The 21,096-nt window shown below is 54.8% G+C and overlaps 5 protein-coding genes across 5 annotated transcripts; 4 read left to right on the top strand and 1 right to left on the bottom strand.

Annotated features, from left to right (window-relative positions):
* Nucleotides 1-434: 434 nt before the first annotated feature.
* P170DRAFT_349658 (Zn(II)2Cys6 transcription factor domain-containing protein) lies at nt 435-1,512 on the top strand (the record flags this gene model as incomplete). The annotated part of the gene is made up of 3 exons (XM_024843753.1): nt 435-542; nt 606-703; nt 807-1,512. 3 exons carry the CDS (start codon nt 435-437, stop codon nt 1,510-1,512), a joined length of 912 nt encoding a protein of 303 aa, XP_024707027.1.
* A 2,829-nt stretch (nt 1,513-4,341) lies between these two features.
* P170DRAFT_348567 (aldose epimerase family protein) lies at nt 4,342-5,409 on the top strand (the record flags this gene model as incomplete). The annotated part of the gene is made up of 2 exons (XM_024843686.1): nt 4,342-4,841; nt 4,905-5,409. The coding sequence occupies 2 exons, from the start codon at nt 4,342-4,344 to the stop codon at nt 5,407-5,409; spliced, it is 1,005 nt and encodes a 334-aa protein (XP_024707028.1).
* Nucleotides 5,410-7,040: 1,631 nt separating this feature from the next.
* P170DRAFT_443867 (nicotinate-nucleotide diphosphorylase (carboxylating)) lies at nt 7,041-8,179 on the top strand (the record flags this gene model as incomplete). Its single annotated transcript, XM_024850590.1, has 3 exons — nt 7,041-7,196; nt 7,268-7,323; nt 7,453-8,179. 3 exons carry the CDS (start codon nt 7,041-7,043, stop codon nt 8,177-8,179), a joined length of 939 nt encoding a protein of 312 aa, XP_024707029.1.
* Nucleotides 8,180-8,822: 643 nt separating this feature from the next.
* P170DRAFT_443868 (RTA1 domain-containing protein) lies at nt 8,823-9,751 on the top strand (the record flags this gene model as incomplete). Its single annotated transcript, XM_024850591.1, has 2 exons — nt 8,823-8,991; nt 9,072-9,751. The coding sequence occupies 2 exons, from the start codon at nt 8,823-8,825 to the stop codon at nt 9,749-9,751; spliced, it is 849 nt and encodes a 282-aa protein (XP_024707030.1).
* Nucleotides 9,752-15,915: 6,164 nt separating this feature from the next.
* Nucleotides 15,916-20,750, bottom strand: P170DRAFT_461882 (Sec7 domain protein; the record flags this gene model as incomplete). The annotated part of the gene is made up of 3 exons (XM_024852071.1): nt 15,916-18,195; nt 18,266-19,270; nt 19,331-20,750. 3 exons carry the CDS (start codon nt 20,748-20,750, stop codon nt 16,307-16,309), a joined length of 4,314 nt encoding a protein of 1,437 aa, XP_024707031.1. The 3' UTR covers nt 15,916-16,306.
* Between the last annotated feature and the right edge of the window lie 346 nt (nt 20,751-21,096).

Consider the following 21,096-nt stretch of genomic DNA (forward strand, 5'->3'; position numbering starts at 1 on the left):
CACCACTGCAACCTTCCCAGCCCGGTTTCTTGGGTCTGTCCAGCTGGCTCTTATTCATTACCCTTCCATGATCCAATCCTCTGCGTCGGTCCTGCACCCTTCGCCCGTTGATTCTTAAACCTTGTGCCTTATCCTCCCCGACATCGTTGGATCATCGACCAACCTTAAACCGTCTTGTCGATCATCGGCGCTGACAACACCACGAGAGGGCAAGAGTCCCGGGAGTTCTTTATCTGCTTCCATCCCCCCTAATCCGTGGAAACTTCTGGGGAATTCAGAAAGAAAGTTGTCCCAACCCTACTGGACTGTGTTATATATTCCGTTTACTATACGGTGGTTGCGGGATCTTCTTTCTCGATACGTACATACACACACCCACATATATACCTACACCAGCCCTTCAGCCTACCTCCCATACACACAATTCTTGCACGATGACGGCACGTCAAACGTCACCCACGTCAGACCACTCCCACTCGGACAATAATGTTCGCAAGAGGGTCTGTAAGGCATGTGACCGGTGTAGACTGAAGAAATCCAAGGTAAGCATGGCCACGGCCCAATCAAAACGCATCAGCGCGCTCTGATGCACTGACCCGGTGCAGTGTGACGGAGGCAATCCTTGCGGTCGGTGTAAGGCGGACAATGCCATCTGCGTCTTTGGCGAGAGGAAGAAGGCTCATGACAAAGTGTACCCCAAGGGGTGAGCTTGCACCTTGCCGTTGATTTGTTTTATTTGATTGCGATTTTCGCATGGTCCCTTGCGGAATGTATTGGCGCTAACTGACCTCTGCCACCACCAACAGATACGTTGAGATGCTGGAACAACAACAAGCATGGCTAGTACACGCTCTGCAAGACCTGTATCGCCGCGCCAGCGAAGGCGAAGGGTGGCCCGGCGAGCTCTTGAAATGCGAACCCAACGGTCACCCGCTCACCCACGATGTGCTTACTCGACTGGGGGTCTTGGATCGCCAAAAAGGCGAACACTTTGAGGAAAACCCGGATGTGATGCAGCAAGAACTGTGGAAGCAGAATGCAGGGCACATGCAGCGTCAGGACTCGTCCGATGGCAGCTCCGAGACCGCACAATCCCCCGTCGTACCGTCGCGCTTCTCCGATGCCTTCTCTCGACCGCTGCCGCCCTCGCCCACCACCTTCAGTCCTTCTTCACGAACACAAGGGCCGACGATCAAGTCGGAGCCACAAATGACGCCAAACAACCCGGCATACGTGGCGCCGCTAGCCATGCAAGGGGTGGTGAACCCCGTCGCATTGCAAGCGCCACAGCAATGGTCCAACAACAGTTTTGCGCCGTACGATGAGATGGACCTCATGGCCACACCCGATTATGCGAATTTCGCGTTTGATGACCCCATCTCATCGCCCATGTTCAACCGCCAAGTCCCGATGAACTGCATGGTCTCTTCGTCGTATATGGACACCAAGAATGACTACGAAGATATCAGCCAGTTCCTAAATGCCAACGCGCCCGAAATCGCCTCCACGTGAGCTTTTGATCAGCACCCATTGGCTACGCGGTATGACGTGATGCATGTATAGTATACATGTCATTCTCATTCTTTCTTTCTCGTCCTATCATTCGACTACTTATACTTCTTTTTTAAATGGCGATCTTTTTTCTGGTATAGGGAGGGACGGGATTACGGGCTGTACAGTGTCTATTTTGAAGAGCTTGGGGGCTGTCTACCAGATAGTCACCTGAGGGCGTTTGGGAGCAGGATCTAAAACCAGTGTCTGGAACAACGGAGTTATTGGAAGGTACTTTTTGATTTGTTCTTATTTTCCTCCTTCCTGTTACTTTTGGCTACTGTTTCTTTTGCGATGACGGGACTGGGGATAGATATCACCATGACACCATCGAGAGTCATTTCAATATAATGATTCACATACTCTTCAGCACATGCCCCTCGAGCCACGGTTCTGAAACCGTTCGCCAACGCTCCCACCCGAGCTTTGACCGATGCAAGACCGTCTACTTACCTAGTCCAGATGGTCTCGATTTGTCAGGGCCGATGACTAATCGGAAGTCACGCACGAGAAGTCCGCGGCGCTCGTCTTATCTCCGGGCCCGCATCGCAAATGATGACACCTTCTCGTCCCGATGGGGATGCGCGACGACCGATCATGACACGTCGAGTGAACTCACGGTTGGTGATCTCGTTCTGACCTCATGCTGGACGTTGCTTTCTGTCCGATCGTGCTCTGCTTTCCATCGATCGTCGTCCATGTCATGATGGCCCTCAAATGGCACCCCCTGGTCCTTTCCCTCGTTCGGACTGGGGCACCAAGATGAAAAGAAGGGAGGGTCCAGGCTCCACTCCAGATACGACCGGATCAGAGGTCAGAACCCACCGTCAGCCCAAGCGGACTAGTTCTCGTGGAAATGGAATGTTCTTCCCTGATTCAATGAACTCCGGCGACCCATCAAGGGAAACAAAAAAAAAAATTCCTCCGTAAGCCCATAATTCCGTTACTGTCAAAAGTGGCCGAAATGCCGACCTCCGCGACCATGGGATTCAAGGCCAACATTCTACACCGCGCACTTCTGGTGCAAACCCCGGTCGGAGTTCCGAATCTCCAGTCGGAAGTTGGCCTTAGGCCTGAAGGGGAATCCAACCTGCCGTTCGTTTCGCTCCGGATTACGGTAGAATCAATGCCTGATTCAGCGATTCAGTCTGAGTCTTGGTGTAAATGGATCTCCGGCCATTTTACTTTTGGGCCATTTCCTTGTCTGGGTTACTCTTTTCCTTTTTCTTTTTTATTATTTTTTTTTAATCCTCTTCTCTTCCCCTTCTTGTTTTTCTAACGCTCCTGTCTCTTTGTCGTACTCGTATTCATAGACGCTTTTCATTTGCTCGAACTCCTCACCACCTAGCGTAGGTGTTAATGTCGAGCTCATCTGACCCCAGGTCTAGACATAGAAAATTTCTAATCACCGCAGACGCTACAACGCTTCACGGCACATACTCCGAAGATATAACTCAGACGAGACAAATGCTAGCTACAGGGACGGTTCCAGGTAGAGTCCAACAGAAAGAAAAGTGGGCTTGGTAAGAGTTGGTAATCATGTCGGAGACTTTTACGGAACCTTTTTTTATTTTTTTATTTTTTTTTCTCCTTTTGGTCCACGCTCGAGTCCCAAAGGCTTTGATAATTACACCCCCCAGTCTAGAATTTTTATTTGTATTTTATAAGGCTTGCTAGGAAATCAGCATGCATGATGCATGAGGTCATCAGGAAGGGGTATTAAGGACCTTTAGACTCCGAATTTAGCTACCGAACTAGATACACAGATACCAACGTAATCTGGATGTAAACAAACCGTTGCATATTGCCCAAGAAGGCAAAGGTATGATAGACTAGTACTGATCCATAGTAACAATACGCAGTACAGGAGTCGAGGTACTGCCTGTCTAAGGTACTACTGGATAAAGTAGTGCGTACCAGAATAAATTAAAGTAACGCACGGGGTGCCAAGCACCATGTGGAATCGTATGTGCAAAAGCAACTATCCCAGACCAGCAATAATAATAATCATCATATCATGTCAGAGGTAATTCCAAGAAACCCAAGGTGGCCGTCGGGCTCGGCGCCGGGGCGAGCGCCCTCCGTGTCGTCCGCGGACCCCGATCCGAGATCACATGTCTTTCCCTGCCAACCTGCAGGCAAGTTGGTTGGCATTATTCTTCTCGACGCTACGTATGCGCAGCACAATTAACTAATGCATGTACAATGGTACAGTATGTACATTACCCGTTACATTCATACAGCATGACATCCATACCATACTGTCCAAATACCTGATCCCTGGAGCTGGAGTCAAGGTAGGTAATTCCTGGGCCGTTGGAGCAGTTGCTATGTACATTGTACATGTACTCAGTGGATATCCTGGACTTGACCTTGACCGGTTGTCCTTTGTCGATTCAGGTGCCTGGAGTTGCTGCCTGAGGCATACACCCCCGGAAGTTTTCCCTTTGGGGTAATTGTCAAGCCGGCAGAGCAGCAGAGCTTCACAGTTCAAGTGCCGCCAGCCAGAAAGTGTCGATGAAGAGATGGCAAGGGTTATCTACAGTCGGGAAAATTCCTGTCGCCCATCCAATTTGCCATGAACGGTTAAATATGAGCGACAGCCTGTGGACTTCGTGGCTTCGCCCTTATTAGGCTAATAGTCAAGCGTGCCTCCGGAGGACGGATTGCGGGGTAGCAGACCACTGCCCCTCGTTTTCTTTTATATCCACACCCCGGTCCCTGTCCCTTTCTACGGTTCCAAGTCCTTCACGCTGCCATTGGAAAGTCGATCCATCTCGCTGCATCAACATGGCCCAAGCATCCTCCGTCAAATTCACGTCCCTGGGGGCGATCATCCAGGAATTGAACGTCGCCGGCCAAAACATCGTGCTGGGCTTCGCCAAGAAGGAACACTACGAGAAATACAACGCCCCCTGGTTCGGCGCGACGATCGGTCGCGTGGCCAACCGCATCAGGGATGGCAAGATCAACAGCCTCAACAACCAAGCGTACGAGCTGGAAACCAACGACGCCCCGAATGCGTTGCACGGCGGCAGCCAAGGCTGGGGTCGACGCGACTTCGAGGGTCCCTTCCTGGTTCGGCGGAACGGCAAAGATGCCCTGCTGTATACCTACCGCAGCGAGCACCTCGAGGCAGGATATCCCGGCACGGTGGAGTTGAGGGTCTTCTATACGACGGACGAGGAGGCGGACGGGAACGTCACCCGGACGGTGCTGTCCATGGAATACGAAGTCGAATTGGTGGGCGACGAGTGTGACGAGACGGTGATCAACGTGACCAACCACAGGTAAGAAGCCTATTTGGCGAAGACGCAAGGTTCTAGCTGCTGATGGTCTTTGGTTTTCTATAGTTATTTCAACCTCAGCGGCGACGAGACCGTGGACGGAACCTCGGCAAAACTTGCGACCCAGAATTATCTGCCGCTGGACAAGACCGGTATCCCCTCCGGCACGATCGAGGCCTATCCCCGCGGAGTTACCGAGCCATTCACCATCGGACCGAATCTGCCGGCGTTCGACGACGTGTTTGTCATGGACCGCGATGTCGCCAGTATCCGCCTGGACACGCGCGAGCAGCCACTGAGACTGCTGGCCGAATTCCGCCATCCGGGATCGCACATCAACCTGCAGGTTCACAGTACCGAACCGGCGTTCCAGTTCTATACCGGCCAAGGCACCGACGTGCCTGCCGTGGAGGGAAATCCTGCCCGCAAGCCCTTCTCGGGATTCTGCATCGAGCCCAGTCGCTTTGTCAATGCGATCAACGAGCCGGATTGGCGCCACATGGTGGTCTTGAAGAAGGGCGAGAAATACGGTAGCAAGGTCGTGTACAAGGCCTGGAAAGACGCGCAATAAAATACAAAGCACACAATCATGATCATACCGGTGGACGGATTGCAATTGCGTTGACCTATTATTGTGACGCTTAGCTATGACCAATCAGTTAACTTGGATCGACTTTTGCATCTACAGCGTAAGGATGAGAAATATGAGCTAGCGATTTTTATTTTCTTTTTTTTTGTGGTGCGGGTGTTTTCCGCGCTGCTCAGAGGCGACGGAGTAAATCATCCGACATATCAGCTGATGTGCCGATTGCCCTCAAATCCGTGATATGTATCCGATGTGGGCCTAGAATGGAGACTCATTTGATTACTAGTTATTATCGAAGCAGTTAGACTTAACTAGTCCACTCGGCACACTTTTCCCTTGATCAAGTTGTCACACCTCTTGAAGAGAACAGGGGACTTCCAAGACCAAGGGATTCTGTCGAAAACCGGAGCAGTAGTCCGGAGCAAGGAGAAATCACATGCTCCTGCGTCATCGTCGACAGCAGGGAAAATCGCTCATACTCTCCGTTCCTGAATCGCCAAGAACTTCTCGAATGCAGCCATCGGTTCTAGTGCGCTGGGGTTGGAACATGTCTTTGCCTTGCTCCGTTCGGTCCGCAAGGCACTGTCATGGTGGTGCTGGCAGGAATGGCGGAGGATTATGTCGCATACTGGTCTCTCAAAATAATATATGCAAACACCTGTCAGGAAGATCGGTCTAATACTCCGTAAAGATGAAGGATCATACTCCGTCCCTACCTTGCGGAGTACATTAGGGCCTGGTCGAGAGGACGGAAGGTCTGGCGAGTGCGAGCCCGACACGGCAAGTGAGCCAGGCCGGTCAGGAAACCATACCTGTACCGTACGCATACCGGAAATACCAGGAGACTTCGGAACGGCCTGTTCGGGCACAGCGTCACGTTCTGTCACAATACCGCCCGTTCGGAGGCTGCACACTCCGGCACGGAACTCCAGCCTCGCGAGAAAGCTTGGCAATAACGATCGATAAAGAGTTCCCTTCGTACGAGGCACCGAGGACACGCTACTTACTGACCTGCGTAGTAGGCCTTGTTACTATTACAACCACGCGGTCCTTAGTACTTCCCCTTTTCTACCCCGCATATCTGCATTAACATTGTCTCCCTGCTCCGTAATGTCCATTAACACCGGGGATACTGGTCAACGGCGTCCAGGAAGGATGGGACCATATCGTATCCCCTATGCTAAACGATGGGACGCCTACTCCGTATGGAGTAAAGCAAATCCTGCTGCCTGATCGTGAGGCAGTGTTGTGTTCTTTGTGTCCACGACTTGTCCACGTAGGGGCACTGCAATGGCCCTGATCAGAGCGTCCAAGCACCATGGCCAGGGCTGTGCTCTCGGCTTCGTATTCGCAACTCCTGCGCTCGGGGCCCGGGAATAGTCCCCATCTCGAAGAGTGTCGCCCAAACTTCTAGGCAAGCTAGGTTCCTTTGCTCCTAGCGAACGAACTACTCCGATGGATATCTGACCGGATCCTCCCGGCGGATGCATCACAGCACGTGACATCACGGAACCTCCCGAGAGTCTTGCCCCGCGCGGGGGAGAAAGTGAAGAAACATCCTCGCCGGCGTCCGCTTCCTTGACTCAACAAGCCCTTACAGCCCCCCTTCTCGCACAATGGCATCTCAATATGGCAATCTGCGGCACCTGCTGCCGCTCAATTACAAGAATATGATCACTTCCTGGCTGGAGGAGGACTGCCCGAGCTTCGATTATGGCGGCTTCGTCGTGGGAGAATCCGAGGGGGAGGCTCGTCTGCTGGGGAAAAGCAAGGTATCTACACTTTACCTGTCCGGTGTATCATCTGCAGTATAGATTCTAAGGAAATTCGGCGTGAAACTTAGGGCGTTGTGGCCGGTGTGCCCTTTTTCGACGAAGTCTTCTCGCAATTAGGCTGCACGTAAGTCGATAGTGATCGATATCTATATCCCCTCGGTGCATGCATCTACAGCATACAAGATATGCCTTTGACTATAGGCACGATTGGTGCATATGTGTATTCTTGACCTAACCACGCCCAAATCATCAGAGTAGAATGGCACGTCCGAGAAGGCGAACCCATCGCCCCCGTCAAACACTGCGCCACTGTCCGCGGTCCCATGCGCAAGATCCTCCTCGGTGAGCGTGTCGCCCTCAACATCCTCGCCCGCTGCTCCGGCATCGCCACCAAGAGCTCCTCGCTGGTTACGGCCCTGCGGTCCCACGGCTGGTCCGGCACCCTGGCCGGCACCCGCAAAACAACGCCGGGCTTCCGCGTCGTCGAGAAGTACGGCATCTTGGTCGGCGGCGCCGACCCCCATCGCCACGACCTCAGCACCATGACCATGCTCAAGGATAACCACGTCTGGGCCTGTGCCAACAACGCGGCTGCCAGCGACGGCGGTGCCTCTGCCGCCACTGACTCCGTCGCCGCGGCGATCCCCCGTGCGGTGCAGGCGGCCAAGGCGACCGGAGGGTTCGCGACCAAAGTGGAGGTTGAGTGTCAGAGTCTGGAGGAGGCCACTTCGGCTATCAAGGCGGGCGCCGATGTGATCATGCTGGATAATTTCACCCCGGAGGGCGTGCGCGAGGCCGCGAGGCAACTCAAGCAGGATCCGGCGACCAGCAAACATTCCTTCCTCATCGAAGTCAGCGGCGGCCTGAATGAAAGCAACGCCGCTTCTTATGCCTGCCCAGATGTGGACATCATCTCGACCAGCTCGATTCACCAGGGATGCGGTATTGTTGACTTCTCCCTCAAGGTTTCGCTGCGTTGAGGATATACTGCCTAGCTGAGTGAGTGTTATGCGAATGAAGAAAAAGACCGGACACGAAAAGAAAAGAAACCCACGGAGACACGACACAATTCATGCCTGTATTATGTATGTACATATGTCACTATACGTGTCTGTTTTTCTACCATCCACCGGAACACCCTATCCCGACTCTGCCTCAGGCTATCGAGTCATGGAGTAGAATGCCAAATACGGTTAGCGTTGCGATGTCTGTGGAGCCGCTCGAGGATCTTCTTTGCTTCTCCAGGTTGTCACATTCCTATACATCGTACGGTCAATTTTCTTTGCGCCAGCCGAGCAGCGCCAGTGGATCGATTCGATCCTGCGGTTTATCGGGCGTGAATTTGAGCTAAAGGTTCCAGCGTTGGTGGCTGAATTGAGGGATTTCGGACCTCTGTTTCCGAGAATGGCATTGTGAACGCTCTAGCTTTGACTTAGAGACTTAGGGACCTTGTTCTATATCGGTTCAGACATCGAGCTGTCCACCATCCTGTTCCACTGTTCTCGCAAATGAAGATAGATATAAGAGCAACAGTCACCCCAAGAGGTCGTTGTACCCATCCTTCTAGCCGCCGATTCTCTCTTCTATCACCAGCCTAGTTGCCCTCGGTTGATCTTGTTCGAAATGCCGCAGCTCGAGACACACAATGTCACTTACATCTGGCCATACCTCCCATCGTTCGTGGCGGGTGTCATATTCGCCAGTCTGTTTGCAATCGGCACGATCGTCCACTGCTGGCGAATGACTGGGACGAATGGGAAGTTCTGCTTCTGGTTCATCCTGGGATATCTTTGTAAGTGTCCAGCCCTTCGTTAGTTTCTCCCAGCCAGTGGGGTATTAATACAATCACCAGCTAACCGACTCTCAGTCGAGACCGGCGCTTCGCTATCCGGACAATCGCTCACCACCACAGCGGGCGGATCTGGCCGTATATCGTGCAGACACTGCTAATCCTCCTAGCCCCAGCCTTACTCGCAGCCTCGATCTACGCCTCCCTGAAACGAGTCATCGTGAACCTCAAAGCACGGGAATTATTCATGCTGCCTCCCCGCTGCACTACGGGGTTCTTCGTCTCCGGAGACGTTGCGTCTTTCTTCATCCAGGCTGTCGTCGGCTCCATGCTCTCCTCCACCACGGCCAGCGCGTCCACCAAACGCACCGGCAAAACGGTCATGATCATCGAGCTTCTAGTCCAGGTCGTCTTCCTATCTGGATCCATCACCGCCACCGCTGTGTTCCATCGACGCTGGAGTTCCTCGTATTCGTCCCGAGACCTCAGTGAGAGTCTCCGCCACTGGATCAAAGTCCTATACTGTCTGTACGCCGTTGGATTGCTTATTCTGGTCCGCTCGGTCTTCCGTGTTGTGGAGTATGTCGAGGGGGCGGTTGGATATCTCCTGACTCATGAATGGCCGCTTTATGTTCTTGATGCGGCTCCTATGGTCCTGGTCATGGTTGTCTTTGCTATCTGGTATCCTGTTGCCAGGCGGCGGCGCGATTTTACTTCGATACACAGTACGCAGAGCCTGCAATGTATCAGCTCGGCCGTTTGAAATGAGATTAGGGTTGTCTGTGGGAAATACTATGTTCTTGGTGATATTGGCAGCTATGTCGGATTCTGCTGGGGGACTTCGCCGTTTGCTATAGGCGGGTGAAGTCGCAGGCCAGGTGGTTACCAGGGCTGCTGCCTCCAGAACCTCCAGTTCCCTCCCCAGGACCCTGGAAGCGCCGGTCCTGTATGGTCGGGGACTTGATGCCGCCGACTCTAGACTTCGCCAACGCACTATTCAACAGGCGAAAGTTGAAAACTATACTACTTTAAGCACTGAAGCTGAAAAGGGAAAGTGTTTGAGCGGTCTGGAAAATCCGTTACAGGTATTGATTCAGCGGTGGACACAACTTGATACTCTTTGCAGCATCTTTACTACGACCGGCCCCAGGGTTTAAAATAGAGAACATCAACTGGCTGGTGTTGGTTTATCGACGCCTGTCTATATATATATACACATATGGATATGTTTGTAACAAAGTGAACCACGTCTAAACGGGCATTCGTAGTCATCACGACCCAGAATCTGAGCCTGGAAACTTCAGTAACAATAGACATCGAAGAGACCGAACGAAAAGCAATGGCCGAAACTAAAGGGTATATGGTGCACGCAAGAACAAGAAACAATGACACGGACACGCAAAGAACAAGAAGCGCTGATGACAGACAAGTGATTTACTGGTCAGGCTGAATCGAGAGCCCGGCAAAGTTAGACTTCGATGTCGACACAGATGCCTTCGCCTTCACTCGAGCTCTCGTCCCGATGACCAGAGTAGCCGTCGCCAGATGCTTGGATTCTCCCGATTTTCAGCCCTCGGGCGTCATCAGCGGATGGCCCGGCCGAGATGGCTTTCTGCGCGCGCTGTCTGTCCAGCTGGGCTCGCAGCCTCTCGTTTTCCGCATCCCGCTCCTCGAGTCGCTGTCGTGCCCCGGTCCGATCTGCCAGACGGGCCTCTCGCTCAGCCTTCAGTCTCTTCTCGAGCTCGTGCAAGCGACGCATCCACTTCTCGTTGCTTCCCGGATCGTTTTGCGCAGGTCGCGACCGGGAGCCGTGGACCATGGCCCCGGCGCCCTCCGCGAGAGTCGTCGTCGAGGACACATGAGAGGGCTGAGGGATGCCGGAGGTGGAGCTCCGCGCAAGACCTCGCGATGCGTGAGGTTGCGAGGGGTTCTCGATCGCCGAGTTATGTCGGACCAAGGACGGGGCCTCTGCATCGGACTCGGCACTTCGATTGCGCGTAGGTGAACGGGAAGAGGGAGACCCCATGCCGGCAGCCACCGCAGCGGCCGAGGTAGGGACCCGAATGCGCGAGTGAGGCTGCCGCAGATTCAGCTCGGCCTTGAGGAGTCGGTTCTCGCCGCGCAGTTTGGCCAGCTCCGGCGACATGCCCGACTGGCTCTGGCTGTATCGTTGTGCGCGGATATTCATCATGGACTCTTCCATGCGCTCCACCCGCTTGAATCGTACGCTGCAGGCATGCTCCAGGACTTGATATTGCTTGGCTAGGTCCCGCTCGACCCCCCTGATGCGATTCTTGAAGCCGGAGATCACCGCCTCCACGGTCTTGACCGCGAGCATCAGATTGCGACTGAATCCCGGCCAGAAAAGAATATTACCGATGACCTCCTGACTGGGGAGATTTCCATTGATCAGACTGTTGGAATGCGCCCAGTCGGGTCCACACATGGCCGACAGCCGCTTCCAGATGGTCAGGAGCATTGCGTTCCTCTCGCTGAGCTGGTCTCGGAACTGTTGCTCCAGGTTGGTGAACCGCTTGCGATCCTGGTTCCGCGCACTTTCCAACTCCGAGATGCGCGAGTTGCTCTGCGTGATGGTTCGCGAGGCCTGCTGATGCGATTTCAGCGACTGCTCGAACGATTGCTTATCCGCCCGCCGCGCGACACGCTCATGGTCCAGGATCTCGGACAGCTTCTTGGTCTCCAGCGCATGGCTTTCAAGGAGGGCATCGCGGTTCCGCAGCAATGACTCCTTCTCGTCCAGCTTGGAGCGCACGCTTTCAAGCTCCAGGGCGGTGGATTCAAATTCCTTCTGTAATTTCGTGATGCTGGTGATCAAGCTGGACCGGCTGCCGGTCAGGTCACCCAGGGTCTCTCGAAGGTTGTTCTCCAAGTCCATGAGCCGATCCCTCCAGGTGGCGGTTTCGATTTCTTGGGCCGACAGGCTCTTCTTGAGCCGGCGAGCCTCCTCCTTGGCTGCGAAGGCCTCGCGGTTGAGCTCGTTCACGATGCGCTGCACCTCCTGTTTCTCCTTGCTCCCGACGACCTCGCGCTGATGTCTCTCCTCCGCCAGGCGCTCTTCCAGCTCCCTGGTCTTCTCCTTCTCGCTCTGGAGACTCATGCTATATGTCTTGAGGTCCGATTCCAAGTCGCCGATCTTGATCTTGTCGCCGTCCTGCTCCTCTCGCAAGAAGGCGATTTCGTTCTGGCTGGATTCGATCTGGACTGTGAGACGCTGGACCTTCGTGTTTGCCTCGTAGAGACTCTTCTCTAGCGACTCCATCTCGTGGTTACAATGCTCAAGCTCCTGCTGGACAGCTTTGTACCGCTGCAGATTGTTCTGCGCATCTTCCTCCAGTCGTATGATGCCCTCGCTCGCGGAACGCATTTCTGCCTGTAGAGCTCTAAGATTCTCGTCCCGTTTGTTCAGTTCTTCTTCCAGCTGGCCACATTCATCCGTCTTGATGCCAAGTTCATTGTCATAATCTTCTATCTCCATCTGAGCCTCATCTCGGAGTTCCTGGAACATAGTTCGGCGCTCTTCCGCTTCCTCGATGGCCTGGTCGCGGACCTGGATGAGTTCCTCGCGTTCCTGCAAGAGATGATCCCGTTCTTGCAAGACCTGATCCCGTTCCTGGAGGGCTTCGTCGCGTTCCTGTTCCACACCTTGTATCACCTCCTCTGCCTGGTCCACGTCTGTCTGATACTCTTCTTGAAGATGTTGCAAGTTTCTGAGACTCTCGTCTAGCTCGGACCGCAGGCCTTGGTTTTCGATTTTCAGGCTGGAGACCTGGTCACGCAGCTGCCCGTTTCGTGCCTCTAGATCCTCTCGCTCGGCATCGTCACCCGGGGATGGCCCGGTTCTGTCACTGGCCCGCGAGGACGATCTTCCATGAGCTCGGGACGCTGATCGGTCGAAAATGCTATCGCCAGTCACCGACCGCCCGCCGTCGCGCCGCTGACCAAGTTTCATCTCCTCGATTTCTTGGTAGAGCCGTTCCTTCTCCTTGTTGCGGGATGTGAGCATAGAGGTCTGAGCGCTGACCTCCTTCCTTAACTCGGCATTCTCTTGCTTCAACAATTCGAGCTCCACAACTAAGGTTGAACTAGAGGAGCTTCCTGTAACTGTATGGCGAGCAAAGTCTCTGTCCGAGGCCGCCGAATATGAGGCCGTCGAGCCCACTCGACCACGCTGGCCTGATCTTGCAGGGACCATCGACAAGCTCATCTCACTCCGGAGGCGTAGGTTCTCATCTCGGAGTCTCTTATTCTCATCCTCGGCCTGTTCCCGGGCTGCTGTCTCTGCCTCAAGCATGTCCTTCCACATATCCTGTAACATAGGGACTCAGCACAAAGACGGCAAAAACCATAGCCTGGAAGTAGATTGGAAACTCACCCGCTCCTCCCTTGCTCCCACGTCTGAACCCATCGGCCGCCCGTCACTTAGGGACTTGACCATCTCGGCGAGTCTCCTCTTCTCACTCTCTCTGGCGATGCTTTCAGACCTCAGCCGCTCGATCTCCAGCTCGTAAGTCTCTACCCTCTCCCGCAGATAGAGCATCTCGCCGTCTTGCGCCGGGTCCCGGTCTTCATCGTCCGAACCCTCCGGATCATGGTTGACCATAGATTCCTTGTCGGACTGTTGGTCTTTCAGTTGCTTCTCCAGATCACGCATTTTCCTCTTCAGCTGTTGATTATCCTTCTGCAACTTCAGCTTGTCAGATTTCAATTCAACATTCTCCGAAATCATCTCCTTTATTCCCTCCTCCGAGCGTCGATTGAGGGCCTCGTTGAGAAAATGGATTCGCATCTTCAGATCAAAATTCTCCTTCGAGAGCCGATCTATGGTGCTACTTTGCTCTTTCAGGGTCATGGTCCTACCGCTTCTTGCAAAGGCAGGAGTGGCACCCGCACGCTTATCTGGAGACAGTCCGCGACCACCGTAATCTTCTCGAAATTGCCTCACAAATGTGCTGGGGACCTGTACGTCCTTGACACGCTCTGCAAGAGCGGTATCGGTAGGAAAGCTCTCATCATGGGGTTTGGCCTTTGGGGTTATGGGGCCCGACGCATCCTCAGCCGGTGGTTGGGGGGAGTGTGAATATTGTTCTTGGTAGTCGTCGTGGTACGGCGGTTGCTGGTGCTTCTGGGGATAGGATGATCCAGGTCGCGACTGCGGATCTTCTTCGTCCAGCGTATGCAGTCCTCCCTCTGTAGTGTTACTAGGGTTTCTCTTCTCTAGGAAGTTTTCATCGCTATAGCCAGAAACACCAGACGCCATGCTGCCCAGGCTTACCGATCTTGCCAGGTTGTTTCGTTGCCCAGACTGGTAGCCACTGGGGTTTGCCGGCACAGCACCTCCCGAATGAAGAGCATAGTCAGCGCCTAGCGTGGCATCGCTAGCCGTCATTTCTGTATTGTTGCTTGCTGCGGAGGAGTATGAAAGACGATGGGATGAGTGGCGGCTGGTCAGGTATTTCGGGCGGTTGCTCCTTTGACTGTTTGCGTGCGATGCGGTTTCGGTGTCATTGCCATTGCCGTCCTGTGAGGGTTTGGCTTGCATGGGTGACAGGCTTCGTGAGGTGGCCCCAAGATCGTGATTCTGCGGCTGTGGTAACTGGTCTGGGTAGGGCACAGAGGACCTCTCTGTTGAGTCGTCAAGGGAAGTATGGCTAGTTTCGTCCGTATCCTCGGAGGCGGTGGATTGATTCCGGTTCACTGTCCTCGCCGCCGCTTCGGCTGCAGGGGATGAATGGTCCATTTCTAGCATGGTGGTGTTGTCGCCTTGCCGGTCGGATGACGCACCAGGTGTAGCTTCCAAGCCGAGTGTGGTGTCGTCCTTGGGCCTAAAATCAGGGGTTTGTGGTATTGAGGCCTCATCGTTCGACCAGGCGATGTCGCGACTATATTCTCCGTCGGGTGCCACAAGGGACAATTCTGTGTTATCTGGCTTGGTGGATTCGGGCGCGTTTTCAACGGGGACCCCGACCAAGTATGTGTCGTCGGCCCCCGCAGAGGGGTTCGGTGCAGCGACTTCAATCGTCGAGGGCTCCGGTAGAAAGCTTGACTCCATGTCCATCAGTTTCCTTCGCATTTCCCTCTCCTCCATCATCGTTTGATCGTCCACTCGCTCATGATCCCCCTCATCGCTGGATAGGGGCAAAAGGCTGCTATCATCGTGATCGGGCAAGGGAGGTAGGTTGAAGGACGTGTTTGCATCGTCGTAGCTTAGTTGTTCACCGTTTGTGGGGTTCTCATCTCGTTTCGTGTCCGACAATGCTTCTTCTCGTGCAGGCTGAAATCCGCCGTTCGATCCGGTGGTGTCCATTGTGTCCTGGGGAGGATCACCCGGCGCGTCCTCCTGCACCATGAAATCGGTAGCACCACCAAACTTGTCCTCAACAGGCGAAGGATCGTCTTCGATGCCGAAGGGGTCGGGGATCCAGAGGGGAGATAGTTTGCGCGGCGGAGGCGCGTCCTCGGTCGCATCAAGGGTGTTGATCGGAGGGGAGGATGGTGGTGGACGGGCGGATCCTGTCGACATGGTGACGGATGTCTGGGCGCGGTGTTTGTTTTCTCCACATTCACTTTGACTTCGAATTGGCGACTTGCGTTGCTAGCCTACCCACTTAGACGGTCGATTTAGCGCGAAAGACCTAGTCTATCTAGCTTAGGCTCTCAGCAGATTGACACTCTCGCGTTGAGCGCCAGAGGTGAACTGAGCTCGTTTCCTCGGGTGGATGGGTTTTACCGAGTCATGGACTGTCGTCGAAAGTCGCGAAGTGAGGCGATGAAGGCGACGTTGGGAGCTGGAGGAAGGAAGAGGCGGCCGTGCAGCGGCGGAAGTGACTTGTTTACACCTCAGGCCGCCCAATCAACACCTGCCGCGACCACCTGACCTCGACGTCATCCCAGGTCTTCCAGTGTTTCCTGCGACATCATCACTCAACACCTTGTTGAGATGCTACGTGCTAGAAGGAGAGTAAACTCGAATTTTTCAGGTAGATTCACATCGACTATATCCAGTCCACAAAGGAAAATATTCATAACGCCCATCACTTCTCGTTACAGCTGCTCAAAGGGTGGTGTCAATAGTCCTATCATACTAGACAAAAAAAGATGGGAGAAAGAAAGAACAGCGAAAAAGAAAGGGAAAAGAAAGTATAATAGAATAGAGTCAAAGAGTCGCACCGACTATTAATGAAGCTGTACACAGAAATCTAAAGAGAAAGAAAAGAAAAGGCTGGGGTGGAGGGATGCACATAGAAAATGACATGACACGATGCCATGAGAAAAGAAAAACACAGTTATAGATATTGTATCATGATTCTTGCGCGGGAGGGTCATCGGGAGGGTTGTCTGGAGTGTTTTCTTCACCCTCCCGAGTTGCGTGGATTTTGTTCTTCTGGTCAATACCAGCCTGGAGGGAGTCGATGTAAGTGCGAAACTTGACAATCTCTCGGAGCAAATAAGACGATTTGCGCTCCCAGTTGGTCATCGCCTTGGACGCATTGGGATGTCGAGGCGAAAAGGCCAGAACCATCGCGGGTCGGAGCTCATTGTGTCCCTGCAGTTCATCCTCCACATTCTTGACGTACGCCCGCAAGGCAGCCAACTGCTCGTTTTCTGGAAGGACGGAGGCCATCATACTCTGCTGCGGCGGGGCCCAGTCGCTGATATGCACGCGATCTGCCGGGAGTTTGGGTCGAACCCCTCCCTGCTGATCAAGAGAGCTGCGGATCGAACTTTGGATGCTCGGGCGTGCTCCAGACGAGGACGGCGGCGTCCGGCTGCTCTCGGGCGATATCAAGGCACTGTTGATGACGGCATCACTCCAGCCATACTCAATATTACTGATTCCTCCGATCAACGGCTCCTTGGAGAGTCTTGCGCTCCAATAATTGGCACTCGACACAAACTCGCGCACGATCTCCGGAGTCCCGGCCTGGAAGAGATGCACCGCACCGGTGGGCAGGCTCAGCGCCCAAACATGCGGACGGGACTTGGAGTATCCCGGAGGCGGAAGTGCGCTTGCAATGGTCTGGCGCAGTACAAACTTCCAGATCTCTTCTGCGTTCTCGGTCCAATTTCCTCCTCCTACCACCACGCCGCCAGGCTGACGCTGTTTCGCCTTTTGTCGCCCGGATTTTGCGGACGAATTGAAAGAGAAGAGGCGCATCCATCCTTGCTGGATAACGGCAAAACACTCATTCCAGTTGCGATCCTTCGATCTCTTGTCAACGGAATCGAGGTGGTGTTTATGTTTTAAGCTTCCTTCTTTGGCCCACGGTGCACCGGCCAGTTGCAAGGTCTCATCCTCTAGAAGCGGCATGGTTCGTTCGGGATCCTCCGAGCTCGCGATCGAATGAGCATAATCCTCCCGAATGATGGCTTGACTCAGCGCATTGGCGAAACCAATCGACTGCTGATAATCCCCCCGCATGTAGTCTGACCCAAACGAGTCGACGGACGCCGAGGTCAGCTTGCCCAAAGAATACTTGCTCCAGGTGCTGGAAGCGGATGGGCTCCAGAGAGACGACTGGTCGTCCAGGCTGGTCCGGCTCGAGCCCATAGCTGAAGGAGGATATAACCTTGCTCGCGAACGAGGCTTGGAGGACCAGCGGGCCGTGCCATACCGGGAGTCTGCCGAGCGACCGCGAGGGTAGATATCGGAGCCGCTTTTGCTGACAGTGCTGGGGCTTCGGCGAAGGCCGCCCGGATTGGGGCCCAGCAGATTATTTGACGAACCACGCGGTCCTTCCTTCTCGGGTTGGGCCCCATGCAGAGGAAGCCTTTGCTTCTGAATGGAAGAGTAAAAGTCCCGAAGGACGGTCTCAAGCTGCTGTTCCCAGGCTCTCATGGTCCCATTGAACGGCACATTGACTAACGGGCCACTGTCACTCTCAGGATCGCCCGCTAGTTTCACGGAGAGATCGGTTCGAGATAGTCGATTCACGAGTTTCGCAGGCGGGTTCGTGGATTTTCCGCTCTCATCATTCGCAGCGTGCGAGGTCTCTTGAGTCGGGTTTTTGGATTTGTTGCCTGACCGCAGGCCCTCGAAGCCTTCGGGAGCGGCATCGACAGCCACTCGGTGAATGGTCGGCATGGTATTTCGAACAAACTGGTTTTTCGTCATCTTCTGCTCTATGTCGGCAAGATGCAGGTCAGTGTTCAATAGAAGCAGGGAGTAGCAAATAGTGTGCACAACGTCTAATTACGGATGGGTCAGCAATTATCGTTTCCGGTGAAGTGCTCGACTTCGAGAGACCTCAAAACGTACCGGCAGCTTTGAAGCCATGGTTGGGATTGCATTGGCACCATCGAGCGGAAAAAGCGTCCAGAACCCGATCAACCTGCTGCGTCTCGCCTTTCAGCACCAACCGATTGCAGAGACTTCGAAGGGCGGCCAAGATATTCATGTTCGACCAGTCGAAAAGTTCCATGTACGCTTTTCGAATCGCAGAGCGGTCCGGGTCACCCAGCCACGCCGCGGGGGGCTCGCGGCCTGCAACCTGGTCCTGATTGTCGTAGAGCTTTTGCGCTTGTTCCCTGTCCGATGGGGGTGACTCTTCAACGGCAATTTCGCCGGATTCGGCCTTCTTTTCGCCTGCCTCGGCGAATTTGTGATCCGCTGACGGGACTATGGGGGTGTTAGACGCTGTGTGGTAATTCGAGACCTCCGAGGTGGAGGCTGCAGGAGATCCGCTAGTGTCCAACGTCGGCTTTGGCAATCTGCCGAAGTATTCCTGTTTATCTTCATATGCAGCCGAGTCCGAGGCGTCCTTACCCTCAGCCGGTTCTCCTGGGCCCAGCGGATGTAATTCACCAGGGCCCTCGGTTGGCGACGCGCTTTTCTGCGAGAAGTTTTCAATTACGGGAGAGAGTGACGAAGGAGCAACGTTCTCCGGGGGAATCAGCATGTTCTGCAGAGCATCGCGGGCTCGATCGACGTCGGCTCGTTCGGGGGCACTGTCGCGAGACCGTACGTCTTCTCTGGCCACTGGCGGCTCTTGTTTATTCTCCGGCGAGGACACGGCGTCTGAACCAGGGGATTTGACGCGAACATCCTCGACCCCGTCGGGGCTCCCCAACGGCGAAGGATCAGGCGCGGAAGCAGACGAGATCGCAGGATAGAGGCTATACTTGGACTTCGAGATCCCGGCGGCTGGTGCGGTGGGCTTTTGGGCCGGTCCATTTCGAGTCCCCCTGTCCTCGGGGGCTTGCGGACCACCAACGCCTGGGGTGGGGAAGTCGATCGTTTTGTCCATCGGTGGACCAGCGGCATCTGTTATATAAGGGTTCATCACTTTTCTTAGGCTGCTCACAGGGCTGGGTGCCGGCTTACTCGTTTCCGCTGCTCTCGGCCCAAAGTCCGGGGTCGGGACAACGGGCGGTGGGGCACTGTCGACGATAGACTTCTTCCGCCGTCGGAAGAATGACGATTTCTTGTTCACCACCTGATGGGCCCCTTCTCGCCCCGTGTTGGCGGCCCCGGCGGTGTTTTTCAAGGGTTGTCTGCGCATCCGAGAATTGGTGCCCAGGCCATGGCTCTCCTTGGAGTCGTTTTCCTGGAGAAACTGGGCATCGGCCTGGCCAGTCTCGAACGGTCCGGGAGAGGAGGCCTTCGACGACCCAAAGACACGGCGAAAGAATCCCGGGCGCTCCTTCACGGGGGTCGGATCGGGTGGAGGGGGGAAAGAAGGTTTGTTGAAGGATATCGTAGGGCTCGGGGCCGGCGGGTCGAGAGATGCCGGGATGGCGGGCGGAGGTTCCAGACCTGAATCGCCGAGATTGGTCAGGTCAGTGTCGCGGCCCCTGAGAGTCGCGGGGCCAAGGTGTTCCGGTCGGTGGTTCTTTCGGGATGATTTCACGCTGTTTCGTCGCGATGCCACCGGGGTGCGTGAGGACTGGGGATTCAGAGTCCCGGAGTGATCGCCCTGTGAAGACGACGTCTGGTACTTGCGCGGGCCCGCGGGAACGCTCGGGGTGGGAGCAGCATCCAGTCCGTCGTAGGCCGACGAGTCATACTCTGCCGGGACATCTGCAAAAGGGATGAACGGGGTCCTCGAGCCAAAGTCGAAACTGGCGGACCGCCTCTCGGTCAGGGAATCCGCCGGGTATTTGGCAAGAGCGGGCCCGAAATCCGGGGGAGGAGAGCTGCCTTTGCTGCTTTGTCGTCCTGTGCGCGCGCCAGAGGCCGGGCCACTGGAATTGACTCGATAATCATATTGTTGCCCGCGCGACCCGGGGCCGTCTCTGCTGCGAGCACTTCCGAATCTCTTCAAACTAGAGTGGTAGTTGGAGCTGCTGGTGCTCCGACGGCCTCTTCCCGCCTGAGCTCCGCGAGCAGCGGATTCGTCGTAGGGGTATTCGACGTCGGATGAGAGGGAGGAGGAAACCGTATGGCCTCGGTAGCGACGTTGGGGCATGGAATCCGGCGAATTGCGGCCGTAGGTGTCGGAGTCGAAAACGGAATTGAACAACCGGTAATCGTCCAGGACAGAGGAGCCCGACGCAAACTGGTCTAGAGAGAGAAGCATGTTGTCGACGATGGAGGTCCGGGCTGCATGCTTCGGCGACAAGGACAGGTCATGCGGATCCCGCTCGTCGGCGGACTCATTGCTGCTGTTGGCGTTGTCCGCCGGGTTGAAATCGTCCAAGAAAGTCTCGCGCACCGAAGGACGTGGGTGACGCCCTCTCTTGGTCGGTTTGTGGTTGTTGGCCCCCGACGGCGGCGTCCGCGGGGGAGAGTGGTTTCCGTGCATATCGGAGTGCTGCGTAGACATTCGTACACTATCGAACGGCGTCAATCGACTCACTTACTGGCTGGAGCTGCAAGTCAACATGTGTGGCGCCTCGAATTGCTGTCTCGGTCACTCAATCAATGGCAGTTCCAGAGCCGTACGCTGTGGTGTCTGCAGCTGGGCCATCGACTTTGGTCCGCTCCACCCGCGTGAATCCCTAGCAAGAGCGCAACACCCCCGCGACGAGAACCCGCGCGTGCAAATGGCAAGGTTGTTTTTTTGTGAAGGTTCGGAAATCCAAGGGGCCGTCACTCGGGCACAGCAAAGGTAAGCTGTCACCTCTCGGTCATTGCGTGGAAGAAAAGGA

This window comes from Aspergillus steynii, assembly GCF_002849105.1.
Source record: "Aspergillus steynii IBT 23096 chromosome Unknown P170scaffold_2, whole genome shotgun sequence".
NCBI classification, from domain to species: Eukaryota; Fungi; Ascomycota; class Eurotiomycetes; order Eurotiales; family Aspergillaceae; genus Aspergillus; species Aspergillus steynii.